This window comes from Carassius gibelio, chromosome B23 (assembly GCF_023724105.1).
Source record: "Carassius gibelio isolate Cgi1373 ecotype wild population from Czech Republic chromosome B23, carGib1.2-hapl.c, whole genome shotgun sequence".
Lineage (NCBI taxonomy): Eukaryota > Metazoa > Chordata > Actinopteri > Cypriniformes > Cyprinidae > Carassius > Carassius gibelio.
The window spans coordinates 7,022,550-7,045,595 of NC_068418.1; the positions used below are offsets into that span (position 1 = coordinate 7,022,550).

The 23,046-nt window shown below is 37.0% G+C and overlaps 1 protein-coding gene across 7 annotated transcripts in view; it reads left to right on the forward strand.

Annotated features, from left to right (window-relative positions):
- The window catches only part of utrn (utrophin), a 193,575-nt gene that overhangs the window by 13,921 nt on the left and 156,608 nt on the right, over positions 1-23,046 (forward strand). For 5 of the 7 annotated variants that reach the window (XM_052594682.1, XM_052594686.1, XM_052594679.1 and 2 more), the window contains exons 3-9: positions 7,425-7,486; positions 8,895-8,987; positions 10,201-10,278; positions 15,251-15,343; positions 16,677-16,849; positions 17,351-17,466; positions 19,180-19,331. In XM_052594682.1, coding sequence (XP_052450642.1) covers positions 7,425-7,486; positions 8,895-8,987; positions 10,201-10,278; positions 15,251-15,343; positions 16,677-16,849; positions 17,351-17,466; positions 19,180-19,331 — 767 coding nt within the window. Of the gene's footprint in view, positions 1-2,981; positions 3,168-4,241; positions 4,345-7,424; positions 7,487-8,894; positions 8,988-10,200; positions 10,279-15,250; positions 15,344-16,676; positions 16,850-17,350; positions 17,467-19,179; positions 19,332-23,046 lie in introns of those variants that run through there. The other 2 variants (XM_052594681.1, XM_052594684.1) reach the window with 2 other exon arrangements.

Below are 23,046 nucleotides of genomic sequence, written 5' to 3' on the forward strand. Positions count from 1 at the left end.
TTCTTCTCAAAGAGAAGCCAGCCATCACTACGTGACTTTGAGGCCATGATTATCTGTCTTCTTACGTTTTTTGAGGCATCAAATGACCAATCAGAGATCAGGGCGCCGCCCAACGTGCTGCCATAACCAATAAAAAAATAAAAATAATAATAATAATTTCGATCATCGTTTAAGTGATCGATCATCGCTGTTGGGTCGAGTACTCGAGTACTCGATCACTGGTGCACATCCCTAGTTCTCGGTGATTCATAAAATGTTAGCCAATGGCAACAGACACTTTGAGAGTCATAAATATATACAGGCATCACAATATTAATAGCAAAGTCTCTCGACGATGTATTAAGGTCTTATGAAGTGAAATGATCAATTTGTGCAAAAAAGTGCACACTATGTAAGTATTATAATTCATAGTATTTCATAAAATATTTTAAACAAAGTGTGTTTATTATATACATATTTAAAATGTGTGCACTTACCAGTAGTTAAACTCTAAGTTGTCATTGTGTGGTCAATTCCTGTTGCTTAAAATATAAATACACACATCAGCCCACAATTTTCCAGACACAAGGATGTGACTCACATGAGAATGAACCCATCACAGTGTCCTTCTTTCAAAAGTGGAAAGTGAAAACGAAAGGGAAATCGACCTTCTGCAGTCCTTTCTGTTCCTGTTTTCTGTATGTGTGTGTTTGTTCAGTTGTTTGTAACGCGTCCTGACCTTCGCAGCACCTCAGAGGAGAACAGTCAACAAATGAATCCATAGGCCATGTGTTTTCAGACCCCCCGCCGAGTCTGCCCAGCCCAAACCCTAATGAGTCACCCGTGTCCGATAGGAGCACGCAACAGATGGTGCTCTGGGGTAGAGAAATCAGTGGAAAACACATAATCTGTGTTTAGCCTACACCTGGGAAACTTAGAATCATGTTTAGGGGCAATCTCTGTATGTTTTAAATGCATGTTGCACCTGTGATGCTCACCAGTGCTGTCTGTGGGCAGCCCACTAGGTTTTGTGGTGCTCATAATAGACTTTTTTTTTTTTTTTTTTTTTACATAATTACAGGTCAACCAATAGTGCATTTTGTTGATACTAATAACTACAACTGGGAAATATGGCAGATGTCTAGTCATCAAGTTACTTTTTAAAACCAATAATATAAACAACCGCGCTGCTGAACATGTCATAGAAAATTAGCAATGACTTAACCATGATACTATTTTGGGTATTGAGGTTATAGCTAGCTTGATAGTTTTGTGCCTACTTTCTAGTTGGCTGACTCACTAAAATGTTAGGCTGCAAAGGTTTGTTTTATTTAGTTTTATTGTTTTAGGTTAATAGCTTGCTAGTTTTATGCCTATGATGATTTGATCTTGCTAGACGACTTGCTTGGTTTTTTAAAGGAACACTCCACTTTTTTTTAATTTTTTTAAATAGGCTCATTTTCAAACTCCCTTAGAGTTACATAGAGCAGCTGTTACTACACAGAGCCGTTGTTAACTGAGAAGATGCGCCAAAAAACGCTGAAAATGAAGTGGATTTGCGCATCTTCTCTATTAACAACGGCTCTGTGTAGCCGATCGTGATCGGAGCACCCCTAGCTATATCCTTAAATTTAATGATCAGTGCCGGCTCGTTTTCTTTCTGTTTATTTTCGTGAATTTAAATGTGTGCAGCCTTTGTCAGATGTAGCCTTTCGTTAGAGAGACTCCCATAGATAAGCTTTGTTGAACTGAAAAATACTCTGAAAGAGGAGTCGATTCCCCTTGATGGAATCGATTCCAACCTTTGGAATCGACTCTCGATTCCCGACGCCTCGGAATCGATTCTTTTTGGAACCGATTCCCAGCCCTAGTGCACACAAATTTTCGACCACATCACATTTAACTAGGGCTATGTATCGCCAATAAACTAGCGATATGATATGTATCACGATACAGGGGTTGCAGTGTGATATATTGCGATACACTGCAATACTGTAAGCAAGGCGATGTATTGGGATATTTCTTATTTTAGGACTAGTATATATTGTAAGGAAACAATAATTCTATAGAAATCTATCTATAGAAAGCTTTAAATGCCTACTATACGAAAAAAAAAAAAAATAGGTCACATGTGCAACCAAATTCTTCATACTCTTGAGCCCTGAGAGAGTTTCGATACTTTTCGTATTTAAAACTTAACTTAAATTTAGATGTAGCTACATCATCTACTAAGACGGACGGAAAATTAAAAGTTGTGTTTTTCTAGGCTGATATGACTAGTAACTATACTCTCATTCCAGCGTAATAATCAAGGAACTTGAACTGCAACTCTGCTATTGCTACAACTACACAAACTAGCCGGGACTACTTTCAGGTGCTGTGTAATATCAGTGCGCCAGCTGCACCCGTGGTACAGCAGCTAAGTTCCTTGATGTGTTAGGTGGCCGTTTCTTAATTTTTTGAGTTCCATCCAAAACCACTGTCTGCTGACACTTTTTGTGACACTTGCTAAATGTTGAAATGCTTATTCTGATTAGTTCGAGTCTATAGCTTCAGAATCTGTGTAGATAGAGATGTGTTGCACTGAAGTCCTGTCCGTAGGTGATATATGTAGGCTATTGCTAAAATGTCCTGGTTGGCAGAGCGCTAGATTTTGTGACAAGTTTGGGCACGTTGCCCAAAAGTGTTGTCTAGATGGGCGACACGCAAGGTTTTGAAGCACAGCTGTAGTCTCTTGATTGCTCCATCACTAGCAACAAGTGTGTGTTTAAGAGTAAGCTTTTTTTTTTCTTTTCTTTTTTGATGTGTGTTTAAAAAAGTAAACAAGAAGTTGATCTAATTTTTGAATGATTTCATCAGGTGTTTGTGCTTTACTACTTGCTTGTTTCTGTCAGATGTCTGGTGCGTGTCTCTGACAGGATGTGAAGGGCGTTTAATTAACAAACACTGGTTTGAGAGAAACCCACCACAGTTTCTCTGTTTACTCCCAGCATGCATTGCATGCAGCAGCATCACTCTTCTCGGACATCATCTGAAGTTCCTGTACATTGTTTTCTCTTGTATATCTCCCCTTCTTCTCATTCTCCTCCTCTATGGAGCGAACGTTCTCAACATGAGTAAGTGGTTGTCTTGGAGAAAGCGCAGCTTTTTTAGAAAACAGAGGAAGAAGTTTTCCTTTCCTGAGTTAGGTAAGAGCGCACTCTTTTACTTCCTGATTCACAAAGCTCTTGTGCACTTTTCAGATGTTTCGTTTCGGCTGCAGGTTATTCTGAAGCTTGTACATGCACATTTAGATCCTCTAGATTCAGATCAGGCTGGGTGCTGTGATTGTAAGAGTGTGATATAAGTTGAGTTGTTGGATGTTTGTGAGTATTTTTGTGTATATAATGTGTGTGATACAGTTATTGTGTTTTAGGTGTGTATTGCTGCTTCAAGTTTTATCAGAGGTAGTGTACATATGTAAATGTCATGTACAATATTAAATTAAATCCAAGAGGTCAAGTCTGTAATATGAATATTTCTTTATATATTAGGGCTGGGCAATTGTCGTGTTATTGCCGTGTTAACACATTAATTGAATATATATATATATATATATATATGTATATATGTATATATATATATATATATGTTTATATGTATATATATATATGTTTATGTATATATGTGTATATATGTATATATGTATGTGTGTGTATATGTATATGTGTGCGTGTATATATATATATATATATATATATATATATATATATATATATATATATATATGTATATATATATATATATATGTATATATGTTTGTATGTATATAGGCTTCACAATTTTTTTTTCATAAATAATAATTTTTTTTATAAAATATTGGTAACACTTTACAATAAGTTGTCAGTTGTTGTGAAGTTTGTAATAATTATTATATTTTTATATATAAAATGTTTATTTATAGTAGTGTTACGTTATTTAATGCATTAGTAAAGTACTTTTGTCAAATAATAGTTAATCTTTCAAATGTATTCTTTAAAGAAATGTTATAGTTCCAACATTCCATTCCATCACATTCTCTTTGGTCGTCACGGTGACCTGCCATATGGTTGTCGGGGTGACCCGCAGAGTCGGTCATGCTCTCGCTCTTATGCATGCTGGGATGCCGTTCCACAGAGAGCTGTGTGTCTTCTACCAGTGGAGCACAACATGCATGCCCAGTGCCCACCTCCCTCCCTCCCGCTCGCCCCCGTTTCTCTGACGCTCTTTACTATATCTGAGTGTAGAGGAGACAGAAATGTGAGGTTGGACAGGACCATTTGTTTGCTTTTCTCCGTCATCTCTTGGTTTATGACTCCATGGCTACACAGAGTGTGAAGCTCAGAGGTAGGCGGCTGTGTTTAACCCTAGGTACAGGTGTGTTTGTGTACCTGTAGTGTTGGTGTGTTATTGAGTGTGCTAGTGTTCAAGTCAGATCTTTAGTATGTAGTGTGCCGTGAGGTTGACTCTGTGTTTTCAGAACTATAGCCTTTGAGCCATTCTAGCCAGTAAGACTTTACTAAGTAAATAAGAGTGTTTTCCAACAGAATCCAACAATGTCACACAGGCTTCTGTGAATATTTTTGAGTGATGCACACAAATTGTTGAACTGATTCATTGAAATGGACCGTTTGAAACATCTCATGGAAATGAAACGGACTTCACGAATCAAACATCATAAAAATTTGCTGAAAATTCAATTACACCCAGATTATTCAAGATGTAGATGAGTTTGTTTCAGATTTGGAGAAATGTAGCATTGCATAACTTGCTCACCAACTGATCCTCTGCAGTGAATGGGTGCCGTCAGAATGAGAGCCCAAACAGCTGATAAAAACACCACAATAATCCACAAGTTGAGTTAGGGGATGTGATACCGAAGTGTGAATCTATCATCCCAACCCTAACTGAGACGTTTTTGACTTAAAGCATTTGCTTCCGGCCAAATGATCCTCTATACATAATATTGCTTCCTTTAGTGAAGAATCATTGAATCTGTATCAGGAGAGAAATCTGCACAGACCAAACAAATGTGTGGATGGATTTTGTTGTGGAGGTTTCATTGATTACTATAGCTGTGGTGTTGATTATCAGAGAGAGTCTAGTCACAGAATTTGAAATAGGATTGCACATGTAAATGTGGGCGGGTCTTATGTCAATGGTCTTAAAGTTGTAGTGTCATAATTATGATGATTTAGTTTTTTTGAGTAATTTTTGCAGGTTAGCTTTAGAAAGTAGACTGGAGATGAAGTGAATGTTACTGTATTTCCACTTGGCGTTTTAAACTCAGACTTTTAGAAGTACCTGACAGTTGTTTTTGTTTTTTATGATATGACTTTTCCTCCCTCTGCCTTCATGCAGACAAGCTCGGGCAGGAGGAGGAACACAATTATGGGAATTTGATGCATTATGGAATGTCCCATGTCAAAATATATCTCCTATAAGCAGGTCCTGTGCAGATGTGATCAAAAAGCACACACACATGTGAACTGGAATGTTTTATAAAGCATCAAATCTGGTCTCTATACACGCCTCGGGTCCTTCCTTCATTCTAAGTCTATGGGAATTGTTTGCCTTGTTTTTTTGCTTCTAAACTGAGCCCTGTTGCTAATCATGGAGACAGTTTGTCTCATGCTGACAGTTGTGTGCTGGTCTCTGGTGAACTTTGGCCTCTCTTAGCCGTTCTCTGGATTACTAAAGGACACCGAGTGTGTTGTGATTCAGTTGTGCTCATGCAGCATAGCAGAAGTGCCTTCAGTCAGTCGGTCTGGAGCAGTGTAGCTTGATGGGCACTCATAACACACACACACACACACACACACACACACACACACACACACACACACACACACACACACACACACAGTGTTGGTAAAGAGCGGGGTTGTGAGCCACTCGAGGAATGTCAGGGTTTAGATAAAAGGCAAGTGTTTGCTTGTGCGTGTGATAAGAGTTCTAGAGCAGGATGTGTGTGTTCATCACTGCTTGTTTCTGGCTATTGTTAAATCAGATTGGGGTCTGCAGGTGAAGGAGACATGTTCAGGCCACCAGCTAAAAGTATAATGTTAGGGACAGTGTTGGTGATCACACATTGCAAGTAACACAATTTACACAATCAGAGCAGTTTTTCAAGAAACTGTTAGAGTAGTGCTTTATATATACACATATTTGGTATTTTGTAATTAGAATTAGATTATTATTATTATATTTTTTTAACATTACATTATAGGAATGAGAATTGTGAGGCATATGTGTTTATGAATGGTCATGAAAATGCAATGGTAGTCTTTAACAGTGGTCTTTAACTTCCTACAGTTCTTTTTTCCTGATTTTGACCGTAGTATTAATGAGATTCACATATTCTTATAAAGATGACCAGTGATATGTGTGTGATTTATAGAGACGGTGATCGGTTCCTTCCTGTGTGTGAGAGATTGTTTCTCACTTTACACCGTTTCTGTTGCCTGCAGCGCATTCCTGGCTTTCTGGCCCTCATCTTCACACACACACACACGAACATGCACTCACTCTCTCTCTCAAAAGAGCAGGCGACCCAGCAGGCTGGTGGTCTTAACCTCTGATCCCTTTAGGGTTCACGCTGGTTACACAGTGATTTTTGTTGTGTGTGTGTGTGTGTGTGGGAATCTTGTCCTTCATGGATCAGGCCCTGTATGGATTCAAACAGGAATATATGAACAGCAGACACAATGTGACACTAATGCTGTAATGTTTGTACGGGATGCTGCATCAGACAGACTCCGCCCCCTGTGCTTTGATTGACAGTTACAAGAAATCATCATATTGGTCCCTTACTTGACCTTCACATCAAGGTTTCTAGCGATTTTAAAGAAGTCTGTCAATGAGTGGCTAGTTTAAAAGGCCTGTAGTTAAGAGCGGACCCACGTGGAGGACTGTGTGGACTAGATGTAATTAAACAACGCAGAGAGAAAGACACTGAGCAGCTTTACACAACCATCCATAACATTTAAAAGGATAGTTCACTAAAAAATAAACCTTGTGAAAAAATGAGCATGTATGAGTCTCCGTTGAACGCAAAAGAGAATGTTCTTAACCAAAGAAATGCTGATAGCCATCGACTTCTACCATATATTATTTCAAACAATGAAATTCAACCTACGTTTGGTTAGCCAAATTCTTCAAATATAATCTTGTAAAGAAATGATTACATGTTTACTATCTGTTTCTAGTATTGGACTAATCTAATTGCAATTAATAAATTAAGAATCAAAACCCATTTGCTTACTGAGGATTTGTCCCTGAATTGAATTGCACACAGTAGATGTAGCTGTTTAATTCAGTTAAATTAACTGTTTTTTAGTTTGTGGAAGTGAAAGCAGTGTTTCTCATTCACACCATATTGCCTTCTTACTTACCTGCTTACCCCTCTCTTCTCTGTCGTTTTTCAGATGAACATGATGCCGTACAGAAAAAAACCTTCACCAAGTGGATCAACGCACAGTTCTCCAAGGTAAGAGCGAGCTTCTGCTTCGATGGCGGACCTCAGCTTCATCGACGGTGTGTTGTGAATATACTCCATGATGCTGAAGTGCTTGTTAGGGATCTCATACAGATTTCTGAAGGATGATGTGACCCTGAAGACTGGAGTTATGATGCTGGAAATTCACAGGAATAACTTGCATTATATATATTGACATAGAAAACTTTTATTTTAAATTGTGTAAGTATCTTTAGCTTGTGATGCACGGATCAGGGTTTGGTTTCCTGCAGCGGTGTTTGGTGTCTGAGGTCACCGAGCTCTGCTCTCTCTCTCTCACTTTAATTACATCACTCTCTCACGCAGTTAATGCTAAAGAGAGCAAACAACGCTCACATTTGCATGTGAAGGAAAACACACACAGAACAGCTCATTAGTGTACGACACAATTGAGAGCAGTTAATGCACAATGATGGTGTTAATGCACAGTTTTAGATCGAGTGTAACTGTAGTACTGTGCAAGGGCACATCTAGACTGTGTGCCGCCTGTTTCAGAGCAAAACACACAGCTGCGACATCTCATTCACTGATGAAACCGCCAGTGCAACCCACCACAATAAAAACTACAGCAAAAAATAAAGAGTAGGTAAAGACAAAAGAAAAGAAAAAATACAATTAACATTTAAATCTTAGCACTGCATTTTTTTAAGCATGCTAGAAAATAATTGTATTTTATTCAATAGGTATTTTATTAGTTTAAAATATAAGCGTATTATCCTGTTTCTTTTAATTAAGTGCAATAGTACTATTATGACTATTGTTATTTCTGTTTTTTTAATGGTTCACACTATGTGCAGTGTGAGCACCGAAGCAGATCTCCAGGTGTGTCTCATGAGGACCAGAGTGAAACACATCTGTGCACTGCACCCTGTGTGTGAGTGTGAGTGTGTGTGTGTGTGTGTGTGTGTGTGAGAGATCATTTACACGCTGCAAGTGCTTGTGTCCTGGTAATATAGAGATAACTAGAAGTCAGTTCTTGGGTTGACTTCCCACTTTCACTTTCAAAACTTGATTCAGGGATTAGTTTGTCAAAAATGTTTCTACATGGCATTTCTAATACATTTATAGCTTTAAATATGCTATTATTCATAATAATATTACAGTAGTTGACATTTGAAGTGGGTAAAAAGCATTCATCAAAGTTGTCCTAAAACCAAAACAATATCTGTTCTTCTCTGTTTTGATCCACTTCAAATGTTGCCTACTGTAATATAATTATCAAATAATAATTAGCATTTTAGTGATTTATTTGTTGTATATTTTAATTATATTAAAATATAAAACGCGAAGGAACATGTAGTTGTTTATTACTATGTGATATATGATTATTTAGTAAAACAATGTTTTAATGTGCGTTTAACTTTACTGTTATGTGTTGTAGACGGGGAAGACGCCCATCAAAGACATGTTCTCTGACCTGAGAGACGGCAGAAAACTCCTGGATCTCCTGGAGGGGCTGACGGGAAACACACTGGTGCGTGTGTGTGTGTGTGTGTGCGTGTGTGTGTGTGTGTGATGGTTGGGAGGCTTTGAATAGCGAGTCGAGTGTAATGTGTCTGAATGGTGTGTTATATTTAGCCTCAAACAAACACTGATTTAGAGTTACACACACACACACACACACACACACACACACACACACACACACACACACACACACACAGAGGCCGTGGGCTTCGTCTTCATCACTTGTGATTAGTGTTTCATTCTCACAGTATCTCCTCGTGTCAGATGATGCTCTTATTTAAAGTAGCACACCTCTGTTTTGATGGAGTGAATGGTATGGGATATCAGACTGTCAAACTGAATGATTATGGGACAGTATTTACATTATAGTACTGTAAGGTAGGCCCGGATAATTTATCAAAGATTTATTTATTACACATTTCCTAATGATGATTTTGGTCATTCAGGTTTGAATAGTTTTTAAACTGACTGTTTCGAAATTGGATTCGGTCATGTGCTTTTTGTTCATCTAGTGAAATCGGTGTTGAAAAAAGTTATAATTTTAAATTGTTGCATCAAATATTACAAATCAAATAGGAAACTAACTTTGGTTGACATGGTTCTTCTGATTGGGAGAAAAATCACTTTTAAGTAATATTTCAGCAAATACAATACACATCAAGATTTATATGAAATGTATTTGGAAAGGGGGGAAAGTTTGAGGTTAGTGCATTTTATTTTATTTATGGAGAGAAAATCTATATTTTTTAACAAGAATGTGCTAAATTGATCAAAAGTATAAAGACATTTGTAAAATATTTATTTTCCTAATAAATGCTTTTCTTTCAAAACAGCACACATGTTTGTATCATTGTAATAATCAGAAATGTTTCTGTATATTATACTGATTTCTGAAAGATCATGTGACACTGAAGACTGGAGTAATGAAGCCGAAAATCAGCTTTGATCACAGAAATAAATGACATTTTACAGTATATTCAGATTTAATATGTACAGTTTAAATTACAGTTTACACTGGTTTTTATCAAATTACCACAGCCTTAGTAAGATTTTTTTTTGAAAATGTAAAAAAAAAAAAAAAAAAAAATTCACACCAACCCCAAACTTTGAATGGTAATTTATTTTGCTCAACACTATTCCAAGGCATTGGTGCATGTTCAGAAACACAGTAATACTCCAGCACTGTATGGCCTAACTCTCTCTCTCTCTCTGTCTCTCAGACCAAAGAGCGAGGCTCTACTCGAGTTCACTCCCTCAACAACGTCAACCGTGTGCTGCAGGTCCTTCATCAGAACAGCGTGAGTCTCTCTCTATCTTCCCATGTGTCCTTGCTTCTGGGGGACTCTCTGGGCTTCAGCTGCGGGAGAAAATTATTTTTATTTCTTGCCTTGTATCAGATGACAGACACTGCCTAGGGAACGTACAGCAAGGGCAGTCTAATTAAAACACTTTACAGTTCCTGTGTGTCTTTTAGGGACATTAGTGTGGAGTTTTGACGGCAAGGTCTCTACATTTCGACATGTCCCCTGTCTTCATGCGTTGATGGCCTAGGATCAGACAGCCCAAACATTTGTTTGCACATTTGCCGTGTTCACTCATGTTCCAGATCATGGTCTTTAGTGGACCGAGTGCTATCATAATACTGTTTTGTTATTTAACTGAACAGTATTCACATAAACCCATAATAATATATGTCACATTTAGCTGTGCATTCAGTTTATCAGCTCTCTCAGCTGTTTGTTAATTTTTTTGCCAACAAATTTCTACAATAAAAACATAAATAATGTGTTAAACAATGAATTAATAAACAAACACATATACACACACACACATAAAAACAAACACAGACACATAAACACACAAAAACAAACACACACACACACACACACACACACACACACACACACACATAAACAAGCACTCAAACACACATAAACACACACTCAAACACTCACAAACAAACACTCAAACACACACTCAAACACACACAGACACATAAACACACACAAACAAACACTCAAACACACATAAACACAAATAAACAAACAAACACTCGAGCACACATAAACACACAAAAACAAACACTCACAAACACACATAAACAAACACTCAAACACACATAAACACACACAAACAAACACTCAAACACACATAAACACACACAAACAAACACTCAAACACACATAAACACACACAAACAAACACTCAAACACACATAAACACACATAAACAAACACTCAAACACACATAAACACACACAAACAAACACTCAAACACACATAAACACACACAAACAAACACTCAAACACACATAAACAAACACTCAAACACACATAAACAAACACTCAAACACACATAAACAAACACTCAAACACACATAAACAAACACATAAACACACATAAACACACACTCAAACACACATAAACAAACACTCAAACACACAAACACACATAAACAAACACTCAAACACACATAAACAAACACTCAAACACACATAAACACACATAAACACACACATAAACACACATAAACACACATAAACAAACACATAAACACACATAAACACACATAAACAAACACTCAAACACACATAAACAAACACTCAAACACACATAAACACACATAAACAAACACATAAACACACATAAACAAACACATAAACACACATAAACAAACACTCAAACACACATAAACAAACACATAAACAAACACATAAACACACATAAACAAACACACATAAACACACAAACACACATAAACAAACACACAAAAACACTCAAACACACATACACACAAACACTCAAACACACATAAACAAACACACACAAATAAACACTCGAACACACACAAACAAACACTCGAACACACATAAACACACAAACAAACAAACACTCGAACACACAAAAACACACAAACAAACAAACTCACACACACAAACAAACACTTAAACACAAACACACAGACACATAAACACACATAAACAAACACTCAAACACACATAAACACACACAAACACATAAACACACACAAACAAACTCACACACTCAAACACACACACACAAACACACAAACAAACACACATAAACACAGAGACACATAAACACACACAAACACACTCAAACACACAAACAAACACACAAACAAACACTCAAACACACATAAACACACAGACACATAAACACACACAAGCAAACTCACACACTCAAACACACACAAACAAACACTCAAACACACATAAACACAGAGACACATAAACACACACACTCAAACACAGACACAAACACACACAAACACACAAACAAACACACAAACACACATAAACACACACAGACACATAAACACAAAAACAAAACAATAACTAACAAAAACAAATAAACACACAAACACATCAAAACACACAAACAAACAAATACACACACACACACACACACGGAGAGGTTAGTCACACATACACACACACACACACACACATACTCAGGGGTGTTTTTATTAAAAAAAAATGTGTTCATCCCATAGGCGTAATGGTTTTTATACTGTACAAACTGTATATTCTATGGCCCTACACCAACCCTACACCTGACCCTCACCCTCACAGGAAACTTCTCAAAAAAACTCATTTTGTATGATTTATAAGCGTTTTGAAAAATGGGGACATGGGTTATGTCCTCATAAGCAGTGTTGGGTATAGTTACTTTGGAAAGTAGTTAGTTAAGTTACAACGTTACCATCAATTAAAAGTAATAAGTTATGATACAGCGTTACCTATTCATAAAAGTAACGCGTTAGAGTACTCGTGCGTTACCAAAAATTAAAAGCCGTCTGCAGCGGCTCACACATGACAGACACAGCCCCCGGCCCCTTTAAATGCACCTAGAAGTCGTGACTCCCGACAATGAATAACGTCAGTCATCCGACTAAATTAACACTGCAGGATAACAATAACAGGAAAGACAGTCAGCAATAGGCTATTCCACATGGCGTTTTATTTTTTATTATTATCATAGAACATATTATTAATCAAAATTCACACCTACCCAGACCGGGTAGCCTAGGCTACTGTATATTATGAGCACCACAAGATAACTCCTGATTTTTCTTTAACTTTAAATAATGCAGTTATCAAAGTACAAGTATGCTTACTTGTAAACACAACCTTAAACAGGCTTGCAGATTTAAATCCATTTAGAAATGATGAACAACCAGCCAGCCAACGATCTAACAGAAATTAACAGCTGCCTGTCAAACAAAAATGATAACAAACCGAATTAAATCCTTCACTGCCACACAGGCAAATGACAAATCGCTTAATAGCCGAACTAATTATTATTAAAGTGTCACTCACAGTTACAAGCCTAAATTCGCTTTAACACAGTCCTCTTACATTTACTCTTCAAAGTAGTGATTAAAACGTAGCGTTAAATTTGAGGTAGAATATTTGGCGGTCGACAGAAGCTTTTCACCAACGCAGAGTGTGCATTTTACCGTTATGTTCTTTTCTTTTTCGTTGACAAATTGAAAATAATGTGCGTACTTCCATAAACCAAACGCTGTCCTCTCTGCTATCTTCCCGGGAGTTCGAAAAAAAAAAAAAACCACACACACACACAGGGTCAGGCGCAGGGCACAGACGTATCACAGCCATTGACTTTACGATCACAGAGCTTCGGCTCCGCTGATACATCCGCAGGTGGCACAGTAGACCTAGGCATACTGTCTGACATAAAGCAGGCTGCAGTCGGGATTTTCCTTTCCTTAAAATAACGGATTACTTTTTTTAAAAAATAACGAAGTTACTGATTACTTACGCACGAAACTAACGCGTTAAGTTACACATTTCAGGAAAAAAGTAATTAGAGTACTCTAACGCGTTACTTTGTAACGCGTTACCCACAACACTGCTCATAAGTCACCATCTCCTTGTAATACCGGTGTCATACCCATGTCATTATACAGAGTTGTGTCCTGGTATGTCACAAAAACAAGAGCACACACACACACAGAGTTTGACAGCCCTACAACAAAAGAAAAGTATTGCAAACCCTGGGCATTATATGAATAACCCAAGGTTGGATGATGAATTGTCCTGGCTGATGTAAGTGTCTATCATTACTTTGTAATTAGCGGAGCGGTGGATGTTCACACAGCACAGTTTCCTGTGTTTTAATGTCTCATCGCTCCTGGTCCAGATGTTTGCTGATCCTCCAGTAATCTCTCTTAAATGCAGACACACATTTAGTGATTGATTTACGTTCTTTGAATATTACGCTCTGATTATGTTGAGGTTGAGCTGGCTCTCTACTCGCAGTGAGTGACTCTAAGCAAACATGACAGCTTAAGTCTAACGCTTGAATGGTAAGTGTAGGTTTGGTTAATCTACACCTGTCAGATAGGCATGTTTACACAGAATCACACACATCACATCAGCCAGCGGCCTGTAATCCTCTCTCAATGCCTCTCTCTTTTCTCTGAGTCACTAATAGCAGTTTAGAAGCAACTGTGTGTTGATATATTCCATATGGAAGCACACAACCACATTCAAGACATGATCCCGTATGAAACAATTACATTGAGTTTACTTGGAAATAATGTAGGTCAGACTCTGATCTATATTTAACTGTGGTTATGTTAGTCAGAAAGTCATTCAGAGGTGGAGAGAGTTATTACATACAATTTGAAGATTAAGAAAATCATTTCTGGTAATGCTGTACAGTCCCATCATAACAATGAGCAATTCACTATCTTCGTTACTGAACAAAGAAACTAAATTGTGTCTTTGTTAATGTTGGGCAATACAAATACAATGGTTTATTGTAAGTTCATGTTTTCTTGTGTCCATTGAATAATATTAACAGATGTACATTTTAATTTAAATAATATGTTAATAAATGCTGAAATTAACTGATATTAATAATAATTTTTCATTTCAGTTAATTTTAATTAGTGTACTTAATAAGAAATTGAACCTTCCTGTAAAGTGTATTCTAGTATAAGATCATTTGTAATTTTTCTTGTATAATTATATTTTTTTTCTTTCTTGCCCAAATTAACATGCACTAATGAACTTTTACAGTAAACCAGAAACACTTAGTGATGATTTATTAATATATATATATATATATATATATATATATATATATATATATATATATATATATATATTAATTAATCATTCATAAATATTTCTGGTTTATAAAATCTGGTATAATTTATTTTGTAGTATTTTTTAAATATGTCTTTTTTACGGTTTTGTTTATTTATGTTTCTTTCAGGTGGATCTGGTGAATATCGGCGGGACTGATATTGTGGATGGTAATCATAAGCTCACTCTAGGACTCATCTGGAGCATCATACTGCACTGGCAGGTCAGAAAACACACACATATGGGTTTTGCTACTTTTGAGGTTCTAATTTTAAAAGTGTATATGACAAAAACTGATTGTAAGGACATCTGATGTGCTTTTACTAGTAAAATCATGTCTAAAAAATGTATTGGCCAATACCGAATTTTGGTAAGCGTGACTTGCCGATACCGATTTTTGCCAATTACGATTTTTGTTAATCCTAAATTTCCTTTCTAAAAACTATAATAACAGCACATACAAACAAAAATTAATTTTCCAATGCACTAAGAAGATTTTTTGCATTACCTCCTCACAAAATGGTCATCCATAAAATGCATTGCAGTTCTGTTGTAAGTAATCTTAAAAATGCATCTACTTTCAGAAACTTTTCTGCTTTGTCCTCGATACACACACATCTCCCTGACATGGCTAAAACACTAACTGTGTTACTGAAACCACGCCTCTTTTCTTTATGTGAACATTTGGGCAGCATTATGCAAATATTTCCACATAGTGATGTAGAGACGTGGGGGCGTGTTTAAACGAGGCGTTTTAGAGGGACGTGGCAGAGTCTTAAATTTTATAAAGAATATCTCTTTGGATTTGAGACTTTAGTCTTTGCAACTTTACAGATCTTCTTCCTGCACCAAGAGCTTGTAACACTTCAAAGAGAAAGGATAAATTTTAAATGCATCATATGACCCCTTTAAATATGAAACAAAACCCAGTAGGTAGCAGCAAATGACTGTTTAAATGAGTGAGTCATTTAGTCATTCAACAGATTAATTCAAACGACTGATTCATTCACTGAGGCAAGTGACTGTCTTTATGAATGAGTCACTGAATCATTGACTTACTCAATTCATTCAAAACTGTGTATTTGTTCAGTAACAAACTCCGCTGTGTTGCTCAGAAACACAAAACAGGCCTGCTGTGGCTTTAACTGGAACTATTTACATCAGCGAAGTTGTCTATTGTGTCTAAAATAAAAGTCACTTAATTGTAACTTCTTGTTTATTGATCTACTTTAGTATAAAATCACATTAAAGTCATGTTGAAACATTTTAGTCTTGCGTACCTAAATCATATTATAAATGTATTTTATTTTTCCACCGCAGTATGCGTCTATATCTGTCTGTGTGTGCTGCTGTGCTCACTTGTTTTGATTTCTGCACAAGTATCTCATTCAGCCTCATCTGGCACGACATAAATACATTATCAGTCGCCGTAAGTGTGACGTCAAAACTATCATGTGGAAAACTGGCTAATTCTGGTCCCTGGCCGGCAATCAGTGCATCTCTAGTCTTTAATAATATAGTCTAACAATCCTCTGTGTGTGTGTGTGTGTGTGTAGGTCAAGGACGTCATGAAAGATGTGATGTCCAGTCTTCAGCAGACCAACAGTGAGAAGATTTTGCTGAGCTGGGTGAGAAACTGCACCCGCAACTATAACAACGTCAACGTGCTCAACTTCACCACAAGCTGGGCGGATGGCCTGGCCTTCAACGCCATCCTACACCACTTCAGGTGACACACACACACACACACACACTCACTCGCAGTGCTGGCATGTTGAGGCTTCTGTCAGTGCACTCTCTAGGGAAAGGCTCTGGAGCTTATTGATTAGGTCAGAGGTCAAGAGAGTTTGTGTTCATAAGCTTTAGTTGGATCATGTCATCAGCCCACGGAAACACAAACACACACATTTATTTACTTAAATGTAACATCGGATGAAAAGGTAGAGAAAATCACAAAGCTGTTTGAAAGTTTAAAAGACTACCTTAAAGTTTGCAGATGTATATTCATGTGGACCTGCTTGAATATCTTCTAGATCTGTGGGCTTCATCCACATCACAAAGCAGAAATGTTGTTGTCAGTCCACATCAGTTCTTTTTCGAAACAGTCAAAACGGCTTTCTTTAATCAAAGTGACTACCTGAACTGAATCTGCTCATTGAATGCTGCTAATGTCAGCTCTCGCTGCATGTGTGAACAGTCTCTTAGACTCTTGTGGTGAATTGTGTTTCAGGCCTCATGGGTTCAGCTGGGAGGAAGTAGTTCATCTAACCCCAGTGGAGAGGCTGGACCATGCTTTCACATTCGCCAAAGATCAACTCAACATTGAGAGACTCCTGGATCCAGAAGGTAAAGAAGCATTGTGACACTAGAAGTCCAGTCATTAGAGATGAGTTTACATTACAGCTGTAAAATGACGGTACTAATATTCTATCTCAACTTTCAAACATTAAGCCATTGGTGACTAATACAATTGAGAGCCTTTAAAGCTTGCTTTTTCTTTGAGCGTTTCTCATTAAAAGTTTAAAAAATGTTTGCACATATTGCATTCCCAGACACATGTTATCATGGCAGATAATGAGCTGCTCATGTGTAAATTAACACAGAGCCGCGCTTCACTATAAAACATTCTGCCCATTAAACTGCAGCCTTCGCAATTTGATAATCACACTAGGCCACATTGCGAATTATTTTGATTATTATTACAGCCCTAATGGACAATTGTCTTTTTTTGTTCTTGACAATTATCTTCAGCTGATGTGATGTTGACCTTGTTTGGAGATCTTGTCAGTTTGTTGTTTACGCCTGAAGCAGGGAATCAAACTAATAAAACAATGTCAGGTAACACTTTATAATAACTGCATGCTATTAATCATTAGTTAAGCATTAGGAAACAGTTAATTAATCATTTATAAAGCATTAATAGAAATTTATAAGCTGTTTATAAATACAGATATAAATGCTTTATACCTGATTTAAAAGCATATCTATAATGTATTTAATAATTGTTTTTTCATACTTTATTAATGATCAATTTATCATTTCTAAATTAAGTATAGCATTATTTACACACCAGATATTAAGGAGTTGTCAGTGGTTCATAAGATCAATTATAAATTGTAAGTAAATGATTAATAAACTATTTAAATGTGCATTCATACATCTTTTAATTCAGACATATAGTAATAGTTATTTATAGTGTTAATAATTGGTTTAATAACATGTATTTTTACTGTAATTCAGGGTTAATTCAGGTAGTTATAAAACATACTATAGTTGTTAGTTAACTATTTTTGTGAGCTCATCTAAAGTGAGGACTATTTATGCCTTGTAAAGCTTTTACAAATGAGATTTAAAGGCTGTTAATATTTCTATGTTCTGTATCACTGTGTTGTGTTTGTTTCCCGTTTTTTGTTTAGAAAATAACTGAGCCTTTAAATATCCTTTATAAATGCTTTACAAGGCATAACTAGTCCTCACTTTAGATGAGCTCACAAAAATAGTTAACTGACCACTACTAAATTCTTTATAACTACCTGAATTTACTACATTTCTTGTGATCTTATGAATCACTGGCAACTCCTAAATAACTGTTTTGTAAATAATCCTATACTTCATTGAGAAATTATAAATTGATCATGAATAAAGTATGAAAATACAATTATTAAACACATTATAGATATGCTTTTAAATCAAGAATAAATCATTTATATCTGTATTTATAAACTGCTTATTACTGTCTATTAATGCTTTATAAATTATGAATTGTCTGTTTACTAATGCTTAATTAATGATTAATAGTGTGCAGTTATTATAAAGTGTTACCCAATTTCAGTCAACAAACCAGTGTTCAGCACATTCCAGAGCCCAGATCCTGAGACTAATCATCTGGACTTGATTGGATTACATGGCTTTTCCTGAACACAAGTTCACATGAGCCATAACTAATCAGAGTGGCCTCAGAGAGCAACTCCACAAACACACAGCCATATTAATTCTCTCTCTCTCTCTCTCTCTCTCTCTCTCTCTCTCTGTCTCTGTCTCTGTCTCTCACTCTCTCAGATGTGGCGGTGCAGTTGCCGGATAAGAAGTCCATCATCATGTATGTGACCTCACTCTTTGCCGTGTTTCCCAATGACATCACGATAGATGACATCAGAGAGGTGGAGACACTTCCCAGACGCTATAAGGTGGAGCACGAGGATGGACACGCTGTAAGTGCACTGGTCACCCCAGAAAACATCTGCTTTAGTTAGTTAACCGTCTAGGATTGGTGTTCCATTGTGTGACAAACGGTCATTATCCAAAACCTCAGCCCAGAACACAAGATCCAGGGAGCATGATTGGGTCCACATCTAGGGGGTGGAGATTGGTAGGTTTAGGGGTGGAGATGGGTGGATTTAGGGATCAGGGGGTGGAGATAGGTAGGTTAAGGTATATGTGAAATTGTAGGAGTTGGCCCATTGCCCCCCGGATCTTGTGTTCTGCAGTGAGTACCATCTCGACATTTTGGCCCTTCTGAAGATAGTTATAAGCTTCTCTTTTAGTGTGAAGCCATTTTTTTTTAAGGTTGTTTAATGTAAAGGCCCATTTATAGCAAGAACAATAACTATGGCTGCGTTCACACAGCAGGCAAATGTGGCCCAAATCTGATTTTTTTTTTTGATCTCATGTGACACAGATCTGTTTTTGTCATGATGGTGAACGGCACAAACCGCATGGAAACTGATCTTTTCAATTTCAATTGTGCCATTTCCACATGTGGTGCTAAATCCGACACAGGTCAGATGTTGTGAAATGTGACCGCAGTGTGAACAGTCATGTCCGAATTCATTTGAATTTTTACGTCGCTCTAGATCAATATTTGTCATAAATCCGTGCTGACGGGAGACACTTCAAAGGTTTTACATACCCAAAGTTATCAAGACAGTTGTGAAAGGTAGTCAGTGGAAGTACAGTGATGTGGCAACCTTTTGGTCTCTCTCTATTCGTGTCTGTGGTTTTGCGGATGAGGGTCAGTTCAAAACCATTATCTGTTCACACTGGAAATTTGAAATTGGCCACATTTAAAACAAACATTTTGAAAGAATTGAGCACCAAGGCTCGCAGTGTGAACGTAGTGAATTAGCATCCACATCAAAGCATGATTATGTTTGTTGTAAGTGCACTGCTGTTTTGTTGTCGTTCTCTTTAAATGCTGAAGCTCTTTTAAGTTGAGCGGATTCTGATCGGCTGTTAATGTTTCATTGTTCATCAGGTGGAAATAAATTGTTCTGGAAGTGATTCCAATGATATTATTCCAATGTGCCGTTATCGTTTTAGTTTCTTTAGCTGCACTATTCTTGCCAAATTAGATTTGATTATTAAAGCTTACAGTTTTTGTTACCGTACTTGCTGTGAATGCCTGCCCTTAATACCATTTTCAGGATCTCATTTTCAGAATAATCTTGTTTATGTGTATGATTAGCCGAAGAAGTTCTGTTGTTCCATGACTAAATGCCTGTTTACATCATGATGAATATTCGGTTTGGTTTCGGTTCAGACTAACTAATATTTGTATGACAACTGTCAGAATTTTATTTTTTACAGAAATGTTTTCTAATCTCTTTTATATTGCACTGCAAATAAAACTGGATAGCCAATAAGATTTGTGCTTTTGGTCACATGCCAAGAATCTGTATCTTGTTGGTGCTCATGAACGCTAAATGCATTACTGTGGGAAGAAGGGATGCTGCAGCATTCGGTTGTGCTGATAAATGATACCATCATTCATCACTGATGGCTGATAGACATCATGATGTTGCACCGGTATCGTGATGCCCAAACCCCCGCTGCCACTGTTTGAATAGTTTCACCATCACTTTCGGGATTCGCAATCGCACATATTCTGTTTATACTATGGAACGGCAGTACTTACCACACATTTTACAAGATCGTGTTCGTCTGTGGTACTAAGGATCTGCAAATCATTGACCATCGTCCTATCAGTTATCTCTAATTTGTTCCAGTACGTCATAAAAAGAAGGCGGCGGCAGTTCACTGTCAGGGATTTGTGTTGCCGCGCTGCAGCATCACTTATCATATAGATTATATTGACTGATCCATATATAATAAATCTCTATTATAGATCAGTGCTTGTATAGTATTTTGTCGCGCTACGCCACTTGCAGGTGTTATGAATCGTTAGTTGTTTTCCTTCATAGGGATTCATGCTTTGGGCACACCTCGCCCAATACACCCCCCCCCCCCAACCCCTTTTACTGTAAATTTGAAGACATGGGTCAACCCTACAATCCCTGCAGCACCCCCTGGAGTGTAGCCCACAGAAAAACAGGGGTGCTGGGTGTGCAGTGTTAAAATTAAATGAATGAACGGTTTGTAACAAAATATTCATAATATTTATTTTTATTAATTTGTATGTTCATTAAAATAGCCTAAGCATATAAAGACAAGAAGCAACGTTTAAACATAAGTTAAGTTAAATCAAATTGACTGTGAAAGTCGATATCAACTTATTAAACTGACTTAAAAAAATCATTTGTTGCCATGAATTTTTTTTATTATATTATTACCTGTAACATGTCTGTGCCGTACCCCAATTAAGAATTAACGTCCATTTCTACAGACATAACAAAGAGACTGCAGAGACAGACAGAGAGAGAGAGAGCGTGTAGCAATTATTTTGACCTTTAACGTTAGATCTTTCCTAATCTTGAAACTAAAGTTAGTTTATTCAGTTTTACTCTTTAGGATAAAATCACGCAAACATTATCAGCAATGCTACAATGACAAAGTCGCTTATTAAACACACAACTTTTATGAACGGGACGAATAAGGGTTTTGGATTTGAATGCTTATACCTCATTATATATGCTATACAATAAAATCACTTTTGCAGCTTGACCTCCTCCCCCAAACCCCATTTTATTTCCCAATAAGGATTTAAATCCTGCTTTTATAATTTGAAAATTATTATTTTTTTATCTTCACATCATGAACGTATCAACTATGCCTTAAAATGCAGCCAACATAGTCATACATGTTAATAGTGTTCATTTAATATATTTATAAACAAATCAAAATAAAATTAGCTTTGTCTGTCAACTGAAAGCTAATGCTACCAGTCATGATGCTTGAAGACATTAGCATAAATCCTCTTATTACTGAAACTGTTAGTGTCTGAACAACCACAAACACCTTCATGCATCTGTCTAATGACTCTGTGTTTATAAACTCCAGCTAATAATGATGCTCTCATTGGCAGATGGGAAGTATGAGTTTTAACAGACGGCTTCAGCTGTTCAGTTTGTAATGAATGCTTATATTTAACACAGCCACTAGCTTATTCAGCTGACCGTGAACACCAGAGGAAATCATGACTTCATGCGGGCGTAAGTGCCTCTTTTCATCAAACATATACGAGTAGAGAACATGCATGATGGGATTTCTTGCTCACAGGATGCAAAAGAAAGCAATGGCAGTTAAAAGCGGGGTGTTTTCTGACGAGGAACTGCCGGTGGAAAATGGGCATCACACTTAAGCGGCAATAAATGACTCCCCTTCTACAGTTTCCTTTTCTCACTCACACACTCGCGCTCGCTCTCTCTCTCTTCCTCTCCGTCTTCTGCTTTCACTGGTAAGAGTGAGTCATACAGTTGTGCAGTGTATATATTGTGCTGTATCGTGCACACATGCAGTCAGAGATGGGTGGACTCTCATACTTTTCTTGCATAGCGGTGTAAAAAAGTAGCATGGTATTGGCATGTTTTTTTGGACATGTACCATGGTAATATCATGCTTTTATTATGGTTATACCATAGTTAAACTTCAGCAATGTTAGAAGTATATTTACCTTGGAGTATTGCCATGTATTGCCCCAAAACATGGTAGCATCATGATACTGTACTTTCCATGCTTTTGTGTGATATA